The following is a 13,069-nucleotide window of genomic DNA, read 5'->3' as shown; positions in this document are numbered from 1 at the left end:
ACTTTATTTACAATGTGATCAGGGTATATATTACATGTACAAAATATATAACAGTATCATGTAAATGTTTTGGAGACTAAATAAAAAAGTGATATAATATACAGTTTTGACATCATAATACTAGCAATATCTCATTGTACGATAGTAAATCCTTGCTTATTTCCATGCTTCCTTTCACAGGGCAGTATTCAATGAGAAAAGTTCTCCGTGTTTTGTGGAGAATTTGTGCTTTTTTCGCCTTGGACGGGGCATTTTGATCTCCAAAAGCGAGCAACCCTATTCAATGTGAAATGTTCTCCGTCTTTCTAAGTGATTTTCGCCGTCTCTCTCCGTGTAGAAATTCTCCATCTTTTGATGGAGAGCTGGAATGTGAACTTTTAATCTAAAAGGGTTTTGTATTTAATTTTGGTGTAAAAAAATCAGGATTTTTTTTCTGTGAAGGGGCATGTGATTTTTATTCATGTGCTTATAGCACATGAATATATATTTAATTTAAAAAAATATATTTTTTTTCTTTTTTTTTACACAGTGCAGCCAGCAGGGGGCCGGAGCGCTCGAGCCGCTCATTAGATATTCATATATTCACTGCACCCGTATGCACGTTCGGGTGCAGTGAATACTGGGTCCCCCGCTGGCTATAGGGGGGGGCAGCCTGTGCTGCCTGGGTCCCAGGGGGGCCCCCTACCCTCACATATGTTCTGTGGCATCCAGGGAGACTTTAATCTCCCTGGATGCCACGTCCCACGGCTCCCTGTCAGCTCCCTGCCGCGGACGCTCGTCCGCTGCAGGGGTTAAGACTCGCCGCGAGTGGCGGCGAGTCTTAAAAACGTTGAATAGTGGGAGCAGGAGTGGCAGCGAGCCCTCCGGAACACGGAGAGTGCATGGAGAGCAAAATAAAACGCTCTCCATGCACGGAGAACTCCGTCATTGAATACTGCCCATAATGGTTAGTAAAACATCTTGAGCAAATGTGTATACATTGTCAAATAAATCTATAATACTAAATGTAAGCTGGAAGTAATTAATTAGCTCTGTAACGGCTCATTATTGACCAGACAGAAAAGCAATTCATACACTGACCTACTGTATCAGTCTAGACGTGTCAGAGTGATGGCCACAAATAAAAACATACTGAGGCACTCTAATATGCAAGCAAGTGCAATTTGTATTCTAAAGCAATTTGTTTATGCCAAAGGATTACATTGTTATCTGCTGATCCAATACTCTGCACAAGCTCCTTCATTCTTTTCAGGACACGGAAACACAATGGGTCTGATTTCGAGAACAGTAAATCCAGATAGAAGATGCAGTTTTTCTCTGCAGGGATTAAACCATATTAAAACCATAAACCATATTTACCTAGTCTCCCAGAATGTCTGTGTTACTCCAGCCTTACTATAATATGTAACTATAAGGGTTACTTCAGAGGCATCAAAATATTAGTGCCCCAAAATATATGTTCTTTGGAGAGATAAATTGCTACACTCCTAATGCAACACAATCTCCTTCCAAATCTCTCCTCTTTCAAAGTGACTTCTAATAGTTACCCTCATACACCAGCGAAGAACCCTGCCTTCAAGTAACTTACCCTAGAAGAAGCCCTTCTAAGGGGAAAGCTCTGAAGTCCTGCTCAGCTACTGTTCTGGCAGCTCTCACAAAGAAATCTTGCTATTTTAGCTCCAGCAATAATTCATCATAATCAGATTGTGGAATAGGCAGCCTTCCATCCTGCCAAATTAATTATCATCTACGTTATCACTAATACTGCCAGAATACGTCCCGATGATCAAAATACAGTATAGTCGATATCTTCACTGAATGTGTATTGCAAAATGAATGCAAACTACTAATAGTATTGGTTGCTCTCCAAGTGGAACCCAGCAAAGTTGCCTCCTCTCTAGTGTTATATAATGTGAATTATTCAAAGCATGTCTTGCGGCACATATCAGGAATCTGGGCTAATCAATGCATATATATTTAGATAGCATAATTTTAATACTACCATTTTGAGGATTAAAAAAAACCAAGTCAAAGCCTTCATTACAACAAAGCTTCTCATTAACATCATCAATAACAGGTTAATTTCCCTCCCTTCTTTTCAGCTGAAAATAGATCTGGAAACCTGGAGCAGAGTTCAGTATCTGGACAGTAGGTCACCAGTTAATATAATTAATAATGTATATGACTGACATGGTGCAAAGGACAACACAAGCAAAAAGTCAACATGGCTATGGTAGACTCATAAAAAGTTGGCATCAATTTGTTGTGATTTTCGAATTTTTGAACATTTTCACCCTTTGCTATACACGTGAACTCCGACTGGGAATGGTAAGTGTGCCAAGCACAGTGGTAGTGGAGCGAGGCACTTGGCCCGAAGCATGGTGAGAAAAGAGCCATGCAAAAGGACACGGTACACTACTTGGGGACACACATGCTCAGGTATCGATATTGACATGGAAATAATTTGAAAAACATGTCAGCATTTTCATGTGTCAGTTCCATATCGTCATCATTGCTTGTGTCAACCATGTCGCTGCCTGTCTTATGCAGGTCGACCTTTTGTGTCGACCTAGACAATGTTTTCTTTCATTTTGGCACAGATGGAACTGGAGGAGTGTGTTATATTGGGTCAAAATTCTGTTAAATCTATTCTGAATGTAGATATTCATCTGTCTCCCAGAATCTTTCTCTTATTACTGGGGTTTCCTTCAGCTACAGGCCTTCAGAATCAAACTAATATGGCATTTTACCCCATCTGTGACACCCTTGTCTGTCTGACCTTCCCCTTTAGAATTTAAACTCTCATAAGCAGGGCCCTCTTCCCTCATGAGCTTTTCCTTCTATTACTTAAACCATCTTTGATGGGACCAAATCCTGTGGATTTCTGCTACCCTGATACGTATTACAGTACTGTCTACTGATGCAGATATGTTTATATACCCTGTAATTGTCTTCTAATGTATTCGCCTGCAACTCACTGTTTCCTGTTTTGCTTATTCATGCATTTACTGTACTCTGCAATTGGGAGCTGCAGTTTCCTTGTGGTGCCATATAAATAAAGGATAATAATAATAATACTAACAACAACAACAACTAATAACAATAATAACAATTCAGTTTCTGAGGCAATCACCTACAGTAATTTCCCCTTGCTCAAACTAGTCTTCAACATGATCTGTTAACCCCCATACAAGTTGGACAACTTTTTATAACATATGGCTCAAAGGGTGCTACTGGGCAATATTATTTAAAAAAAAAATTTGGCCATTTATTTATTATTTATTTATTAACAGTTTCTTATATAGCGCATACAAATTCCGCAGCGCTGTACAGAGCATAGTTATGAGCAAACACAAAACAAAATGACATTACAAGACAGTTTAGGACAAGTACATGGTTAATACAGATAGTTGCATCAGGGGACAGGACACTGAAGCAATTATCAGGGTGGCAGTGGTTTATATATTCTAAGAAAGGCACATGAGGAGAGAGGGCCCTGCCCGTGAGAGCTTACATTCTAAAGGGGAGGGTTAGACAGACAGGGGTAACACAGAAGGGGGAGAGGTGAGCATAAACAGGTTAGGATGAGAGATGGTCAGGTTTTATGCAGGTTTAGTGGGTGGCATCACAGAATGATATCAGTAACCGATATTGTTCAGTGTATATGCACTATCTTGTCAATCAGTGGCACCACCGATATAGTCAACTATATCGGCAGTAACCTTCAGTGTCTAGTGTGTATGCGGCATTACTCTTATTGTATCTTTATATCATCTCAAAATCTTCAAATAAACTTGGGAACCCTGGAATTCTAACTTTGTCATGCTTAGTTTTCCAAGACTAATAGGTACCTAATAACAAGTCATCTAGATCCTTTCCCATTCCCTTCCCATGATCGCATTGCTGCTGGTCACCTATCCTCATACTATTTCCTGTGTTATAAGTTGCTCCCCAAGTTAGAGAACCAATCCAACATTCATCCTAATCAGTGGTGCAACAATACGCTGCAGACCCCGCGGTGGCGGGGAGGCGCTGAATTATGTGGGCGCCGGGGTCTGAGGGGCTATTGTTACACTGCAGTGACCTGCCTTATCCTGCCGCCGCGTCAGTGGCCGGAAGTCGAGACCGCAGCTCTACTAGTCTGTGTCCTAGCCTCCTCCTGGCTCCTTATGACAAAATGTCCCTAACAAAATGGCCGCCCCCTTACAGCAGACACTTTTCAGGATACTAGAGGAGGCAGCAGTGTCCTCCTCTAGCATCCTTAAAAATGGTCTGCTGTAAGGGGGCGGCTATTTTTTGAGGGACATTTTGTCATAAGGAGCCAGGAGGAGCGCTGGGACACAGACAAAGTAGATCTGCGGGTCCCAGGCCCTAGAGTGCTGAGGACAGGTAAGATAGGAGGGGCGGATGTACGGGTAAGGGGGGAGCAAAAATTTGGTGCTACGCCACTGATCCTAATTACCATTATATTATTTTTCTACCTAAACTATATTGTTCAATAATCTTATTGAATGTTTTGTATTAATCTATGTATATTTTTGTGTGTAAAGGCCCCCATACATAGAGCCGACTTGTCCTAAGGACAAGTCGGACCCTATTCTCCTCCGAGCTGCCCGGCAGCTCCCCGGGAGGCTCACCTACGATGAAGACTTTGATGTGCCATTTTTTACATGTGATAAATCGCATGCGATTTATCACATGTAAAAAAAATATCAGGGAGCTGCAGGGCGGTGAGAAGCAGTGGGGGCGGGCGGCTGGGGAGACAGAAGCAGTGGGGCAGCAGCGCGTTACCAGATTGGGGCGGGCGGCGGTGACCATCAGTGTCACTCTCCACTGTCCAGCGGTAGCGGGCGGGCAGCCGCGGCTATTACATCTTTAAAATAACAAGTCAAATGACTCTCCGGCTTTTGATTGGCTGAGATAGAGCACTCTCAGCCAATCAGCGGCCACGAAGGGAGGCCACTGATTGGCTGAGAGTGCTCTATCTCAGCCAATCATTAGCCGGGCAGTCATTTGACACGATATTTTAAAGATGTAATAGCCGCGGCTGCCCGCCCGCTAGCGTTGGACAGTGGAGAGTGACACTGTCACTGATGGTCACCGCCGCCCGCCCCAATCTGGTAACGCGCTGCTGCCCCACTGCTTCTTCCTCCCAAGCCACCCGCCCCCACTGCTCCTCACCGCCCCGACTGACCTACATCGCATGTTCCGCCGGTCCAACCCCTGGGGCCGGGTCCGATACGCACGGGACCGCGCATCGGACCTGACCCCATGTCATGAAGAACCGATTTGGGCCGATTTATCGGGCCGATTGATCGCAATCGGCCGAAATCGGTCCAAATCGGGTTGATGTATGCCCAGCTTAATACTTTGAAATTGAAATCATATTATATAAAGGGAATTTTTTTTTTTAAATCTTTCTAAATAGAAATTTAACTCTGTACATTATATGGCTTTACAGTATGGCTTTACAGTGTGATGTGATGGTAGATAATTATTTACATGTATTTCAATATATTTTATCAGCCTGTTTTGAAATAAAGTAGAACAATTTTATTGCATCCCGACATTTAGTTATGTTTCCCATAGTGATAGTTGTCAACATCTCTATGCATCATCCATATCACAAGGAAGGGTAAAGGTCAGTGAGCCAATGACAAAGAACCTGGCTGCCTTCCAAGTGCTTGCACCCCAGAGAATATACTTGCTTGATGAAACTCAATTTCAATTTGCTTGTATCGGATAGACAGAAAAATTGCACAAATTAGAAAAATCAGAATCACTATAGTAATCTCAAGGGTAGGGCTAATGCAATTCATGGCCTCTCTACAAACATTCAACTCCCTTGGATCAAAATGTAAGGTAAATCAAATTAAGCATGTCTGATGAACAAAGCTTACAGGACAGATCAAAGATAGGACTAGCAGATTGCTAATTATTGCTATGTACAAGCATACTAATTTTCTATAACAAAGAAGAGTTCTACGCCATGCTGTTATAAGATACTCTTCAAGACTAGTGGTTCCCAAACAGAGTACCAGGGCATCCTGAGGCACTTGCAGGGGTGCTTTTGGTTGGCGGTGCAGGACCAATTTTAATGACAGTACTGTATGTATAGTCAAAGTTATACGCAAAACAAGTGCTGGTGGCTGTGAATTTGTGCAAAAATAAAAGTACCACATGACTGACCCGAAGGATGACAGGGAAGCACAATTTACTTTATTTAATATTTTATTTTCTAAATATATAAATAAGACACATTCGGCTAAGAAAAAAATATATGATACTCTAGGGTGCAGTAATTTACGAAAGTTTAGGAATCAGTGCTCTAAAAATTAAGACATGGCTGCAAAGTGTAATGCCATGAAAATACAGACATAGTGGGTAATTTGGCCCTGATCCCATGGCCGCAAATACACAGTGGCCAGCATTCAGTTAGATATAAATTATAGTGATTTCAACTGCTTTTATTATACTTTAATGGTTTTCTTTATTTAAGGGGACGAAAGAGCTCTTAAAAAAAAAGTAAATTTGAGAACAATAAAATAAAAATGTAATAATAATCATAATGAAAATAATGCTAAAAATATGTGCTGCTATCTATTAACATGCCAATAATGTTTAAAGCTCTTTTTTGAATATTTTTGGTATATGTGGACAGTTGAAGTTGAACTTGAAGAGACTACTCCAACCAGCTGGATGGTTAAGCACACTTATATACAATGCATCCGGAAAGTACTCAGAGAGCTTTACTTTTTCCACATTTTGTTATGTTACAGCCTTATGGCAAAGGCTGTGAATACTTATGTACATGTGATATATATATATATATATATATTAGTGCTGGGCACGTTAATATCACGTTGACGCGCCGGCACATTAACTGCGATTAAAATATTTAACGCAGTTAACGCGGGGAGGGGGATGCGCGGGTGCACGGTGGGGCAATGTGGCAGCAGGGAACTGTAAATGGGGCTGGCGGGCACGGGAAACGAATGGGCGATGGGGCTGCGCCGCACGGGTGCAGAGCGTCCCTCCAAATATGGCCACCGCTGTGTAGCAGACAGACGTTAGAGGTGCTCCTTTACCTCTAGCGTCTGTCAGGGAAGTTCAGAGTGCACACACAGTGCTACCCGGAAGTGCAGATTCCAGGAGCGCTGTGGACCTGCAACCCCTGTCACGGAGCAAGGTAACCTCCCTGGCATGGAGCAAGTAAACACCCCCTGGCATGGAGCAAGAAAACACCCCCTGGCAACGAGCAAGAAACTCCCCACCTGGCAACAAGCAAGAAACCCCCCACCTGGCAACGAGCAAGAAAACCCCCCCTGGCAATGAGCAAGTAAACCCCCCTGGTAACGAGCAAGTAAACCTCCCTGGCAACAAGCAAGTAACCCTCCCCTGGCAACAAGCAGGGAACCCACTATGGCAACATGCATATAATCCCCCCTTAGCAACATGCATGTAATCCCACCTGGCAACGAGCACGGAACCCCTGGAACAAGATTTTAGGTAAGCGGCACTTATGTGCCTATCAGTGCTATTAATCGCAGTTAATCGCAAAAATTTCATGCGATTAATCGCGATTAAAAATTTTAATTGTTGCCCACCACTAATATATATATATATATATATATATATATATATATATATATATATATATATATATATATATATATATATATACAGTCCAAATCTCCCAGGATAGGCGACAGGAACGGCACTCGGAGTCATCTAATAGTACAGACAAGCTTTACTGCATGAATGTGGGTAACATTTCGGGGGACCAATCCCGTCCTCAGACCCTCCTACAGCAAATGATTTGCTGTAGGAGGGTCTGAGGACGGGGTTGGTCCCCCGAAACGTTACCCACATTCATGCAGTAAAGTTTGTTTGTACTATTAGATGACTCCCGAGTGCCGTTCCTGTCGCCTATCCTGGGAGATTTGGACTGTATCTACTGTATATTTGTTCTGGCACCGGAGCAAGTTGCACTGTATAAGTGAGTGCCGACAGTATTGGAAACTATATATATATATTTGTGCAAAAACGCTGGCACTCAACTCCAGAAGGAAACTTTTTGTCCGGTGCCTTCAGTATAAGTACAGGCAATGCTGTCCCATGTAGATAATAGGAGAAGACTGCGTCACTCGGGACTGGTTCAATAACAAACAACTCATAGCCAGACAATGGTTAAGTTGACGTTTCGGGATGCGGTCATTTGGTCTACTGCATTATGGTAGAAAGTCATTAGGTCGACATGCTAAAAGGTCGACATGACTCTAGGTCGACATGGGAAAAGGTCGACATGATTCTAGTTCGAAAGGTCATTAGTTCGACAGGTCATTAGTTCGACAAGGTCATTAGTTCGACATTGTCTATGTCGACATTCACAAGGTCGACATGGAGTTTTTCACTGTTTTTTGAGCCAACATGTGCCGACAGGCGGTATTTCATGCCCTACCATCCACTAGGGCGTGGTGGGAGAATAAAATAGTGTGCCGAGCGTAGCGAGGCACCGTGCCCGACGCATAGCGAGCGCAGCGAGCGATGCGAGGGGATGCAGTGCACTTTAAACTGTGTCCATGTCGACTGTGTTGACATTCAGGTAAAAAAACAGTGAAAAACCCCATGTCGACCTTGTGAATGTCGACATAGACAATGTCGAACTAATGACCTGTCGAACTAATGACCTGTCGAACTAATGACCTTTCGACCTAGAATCATGTCGACCTTTTACCATGTCGACCTAGAATCATGTCGACCTTTTAGCATGTCGACCTAATGGATTCGACCTAATGACTTTCTACCATAATGCAATAGACCAAATGATCCCAACCCTGACGTTTCAGCCCTCAGGCTGTATGTAAGCTTTTTTGATAAAAGCCTGAGGGCTGAAACGTCAACTTAACCATTGTCTGGCTATGAGTTGTTTTTTATTGAACCAGTCCCGAGTGACGCAGTCTTCTCCTATTATATATATATATATATATATATATATATATATATATATATATATATATACAAGTAATCCAATAATAGCACAAAAGAGTCCAGTAATATTGATCCGTCCGTGTATGGAAGTCCACATGCAGTGCAGCTGTACTCCGTTTGGTGTTTCACCAAACACCACAATTTGCAGACATGTAGGAAAAAAACCAGAGAGCGCACAAATGACCAGATATGAAAGTATAAATTTACTATAATATAAAAGCTCACATGCATGTAGGATTAGAACAGCAGATATGCGATCAGATAAAAACCAATGCGGCAGTAGACACTTGGCGAAGTCACAAGCTGACGAAACGCGTTGGGGCGTTCCCTGGTTGACGCTGAAGTTACTCTCCTGATGCTGTGCCGTCTCTCGATCCTTCCAAACCTGGCCGCAGAAGTCGAGCTGCATTATCGCCAAGTGTCTGAGTGAGGACGTTTGACTACTGCCGCATTGGTTTTTATCTGATCGCATATCTGCTGTTCTAATCCTACATGCACGTGAGCTTTTATATTATAGTAAATTTATACTTTCATATCTGGTCATTTGTGCGCTCTGTGGTTTTTTCCTACATATATATATATATATATATATATATTTAATACATTTGCAGAAATCTCCCAAAACATTTTTCACTTTGGTATTATGGGATATTGTGTGTAGAATTTTGATGAGCTGTGAATACTTTCTGAATGCACTGTATATTTATTTGTGTATTTATCTAAAATGTGGAATTTTAAATTTCCTGTACAGTGCAACATACGGATATCATATAAGACACTCTGCAAGCAACCTTATTTAAATATCGAGATGTATTGATACAATATGAATGGGATTTAGCACTCTCTGTCATACAGTACTTAGCTGGAGTGAAATGATTTGTACCAACTGACAAAAATCATAACACAAAACCTGCAGATCATGTCTTGCTTTTTACATGTCTTTTTTTACACAGTACACATGGCTACTTGTAATACACAACAAAATAAATATATAATGTATATAATATATTTGTTTGACATTCAAATGAATTCCATATGTCCAATTTTATCCAAGACAGCTCTGAAAATTGACATTGAAAATATTTAGCAATGCATTTTTCCTAGAATTCAGTCTCCTGAGGTTCTAGGGATATGAACTTTTAACTATATTATTCCATATGACAAATGAAGGAAGGCAAACGCATTATTACTTCAAAAATTGTTCCAAACTTTAAATCCCCTCCCCAAAAAGGGTACCCTAATAATGATTCATTATACCAGTACTTGCACACACCATTTATTATTGTTACTTTTTCCTTTTTGCCTGTAACATTTGTATGGACTTTACAGGCATACACATAATTATGTGCAGCAACATTTAAATGTGACATTGGAATTTGTGAAAGCACATGTATAATCATAAGATGCAGCATGGGGAAGAGTTTTAAGGCCAAGTTACATTTTTCATCAATTTCAGAGACAATGCCAAAGCACAACATGACTTACTACAATGGCACAGAAAAGCCTTTAGGGAAGTCAACTATTTCTTCAATGTGCAAGGAAGGAAAAGCAGAAGAAAAAAAACACTCCAAATACTACTGATAGTTTGACTTCTGACAAAAACTAACTCTAGTGTGTATGTGTGTCCATGAGATAGGGAATTTAGACAGTGCCAGATTAAGGTCTAAATGGGCCTGGAGCTGAAAATGATCAAGGGCCTACTATACGCAATAATAGGGGTTGTGGCCAGCACCTAATAATGAGGGGGGCGTGACCAGTTTTCTGGTTGGGTGGTCTGCTCATGGGTGTGTCTCTATTTGTGTAAATACTTTCAACTAATTATATATAAAGTGCGTGTGTGTGTATGGGTGTGCGTGCTGGAAAAGGCACGGAGCTTGCATTGGAAAAGTGCAAAGAGTTTAGTATAGGGTGGAAAATGGCAAAGAGGTTGGCATATGCAAGGGCCTGGCACAGAAAAGAGGGAAAATATAAGCTGCAGATATACTTACCTTCCATGTATCGCCAGCACTGAGAGCATCGGATGATATATATGCACACTCCCTCCAGCCAAAGAGTGCAATGTATATATATATATATATATATATATATATAATCTGAGTTACCCCCTTAGGGGTGAGTCCATTCTATACAGTTGCAGGAAAGGCGGCACACATAAGGCTCCAAATTTATTAAGAAAATTGCTGGTGCAGTTTAATGCATATATACAAATTCCGACACCCGCAGGACGGCGATGTCCTAAGATACTTGCGGGGTGAGGCGGCATTCCAGTCATAAAAAAATACTGAAAGCCAAAACTTGTAGACAACATTTCAGCACCTTTTATGTGGTATACCCCATTGAAAGCCAGGCAGAGAGCGGGGGGCTGCCTGGCTGTATTCAGAGCCTTTCAAACCATAAAATGCAGGGACTGGCCCCTTTTACACCAGGGAAAACGTTCCATCTTTGCCCAGCTGTATCTCCGGTTCCCGAGGGGCTAGCGACGCATGGCCGGGCTTGTTGGAAAGCCCCAGTCCTCATCTACAATATTTGGAGAGTGGGCCTGGAGCTGTAGCTCCATCAGGCCCATTGTTAATCCAGCTGAATTTAGATTGTAAAGGGTAAAGGGACTAATGTGACTGTTTAGATTATTCTCTGTAAAGGGCTGCATAATATGGCCTGTTTCCGCTTGGGATGTAGTTTTGCGAAGATTTGCAAAACTACAACTAAAGCAAGGTTGCCCTGCTTTCTGGGTCCCTCCCAGTGATGTGATTGCAAAGTTTTGGTCCGGATAGGCCTGTATTTTCCGAAGTGTGCCCCCGTAATGCACCATCACCGCACCGCAAATCCATTCGTAAAACTGAACCATTAAATTGTTTTTCTATCTGAGTAAGTCCCCTTATACACCCCAAAAACAGCTTCGCACACCTGTGCTTTCACAAACACACTCAGAAGACCCCATTTATCACCTCTAAACGCTGACTTCCTGTTCACTAAACTGTGGTTGCTGCTGTGTTGAACTGATGCGAATTTGCGGGTGCCGGACGGGGTCCCGACAGTCGGGTTCCCGACAGTCATTTCTCGATGGCTAAGTGCTATTCTCCCAGAATAGAATAGGTGGCGAGTGCAGTGCATGGCTTTGTTGCGCTCGCCATGCTGTCTGAGTCTGGCCAGTCGGGATCCCAACATCGGGCTAATGACTGTCGGGATCCCAACTGTCGGAACCCTATACCACACCCGAATTTGCACAGTATATCTGACCCTTGCAACATAAGAGGTGGAACAAGGGAGTGATAGGATGGTCTAGCTTTGGCTTAGTTAATTTAGGGCATATTTGCATAACTATAAACAAATACCTAAAAAAGGATGCAGTAAAATGACAAACTACTTTGGTATATTGCACTGATCAATTTGATGTGTGAGATTTGTACATCTGTGTGCAAAAGGGAATCAATATATAACGTTCTGCAATACAGCAGGCATGGATTATTTTCATGCCAAGTTCTATTGTGCTTCATTTACTACTTTATATATGGTTAAAGTCACACCCAGTCACACCCCAGCATACTGTCTTAAAGGAAAAGATGGTGCGGTGCTCCTCTCGGAACAACTGTTTCAACAGGCGTCTTGCCATGCATGGCTTTTTAAAGATAGGCGTATCAGTAATAGCGAATGTTTTATTTTACAATACAAACAAAAGTATTCAAAATTGGGTGTATCTGAGTCTGATGTAAGGCTGAGGTAAACCTGGGGCAAATGCTTATGAGGCAGATCTGCAGTTATCATTCATTGTGTTTGCAATGCTGCATATGCACAAATAAGAATGTAAATACATGAGCGTTCTGACAGAGAATCAACCTACAATTGGCTAATTACAGTAGATTATATTTCCAGTCAAAAGATTTGGTAAATTTACACAAAGAATTGTTTCTCACCTTAGTAGCACCACACTGTCTGACATAAAGGCCCCAATGGTCAGATCTGAAAGAACAAATGAACAGCTATAAAATGTGTGCAACAGTATGATATAGAAGCCATCTGACCTCTTAAGGTTACTAAGTAGCTCATTAGTATCCCAACCAACTCCTGTTCATTTTAATGT

The 13,069-nt window shown here is 41.9% G+C and overlaps 1 protein-coding gene across 1 annotated transcript in view; it reads right to left on the bottom strand.

The window, feature by feature from the left end:
- Positions 1-13,069, bottom strand: part of ITGA9 (integrin subunit alpha 9) — a 445,717-nt gene that overhangs the window by 250,279 nt on the left and 182,369 nt on the right. The window contains exon 13 of the mRNA XM_083186309.1: positions 12,903-12,948. Within this exon, the coding sequence (XP_083042435.1) occupies positions 12,903-12,948 (46 nt within the window). The remainder of the gene's footprint in view (positions 1-12,902; positions 12,949-13,069) is intronic.

The sequence above is a fragment of the Crinia signifera genome, chromosome 5, assembly GCF_055691185.1.
Source record: "Crinia signifera chromosome 5, ASM5569118v1, whole genome shotgun sequence".
Lineage (NCBI taxonomy): Eukaryota > Metazoa > Chordata > Amphibia > Anura > Myobatrachidae > Crinia > Crinia signifera.
Note: the sequence above shows the minus strand (reverse complement) of the source record. Positions and strands in the feature narration are given on the sequence as shown.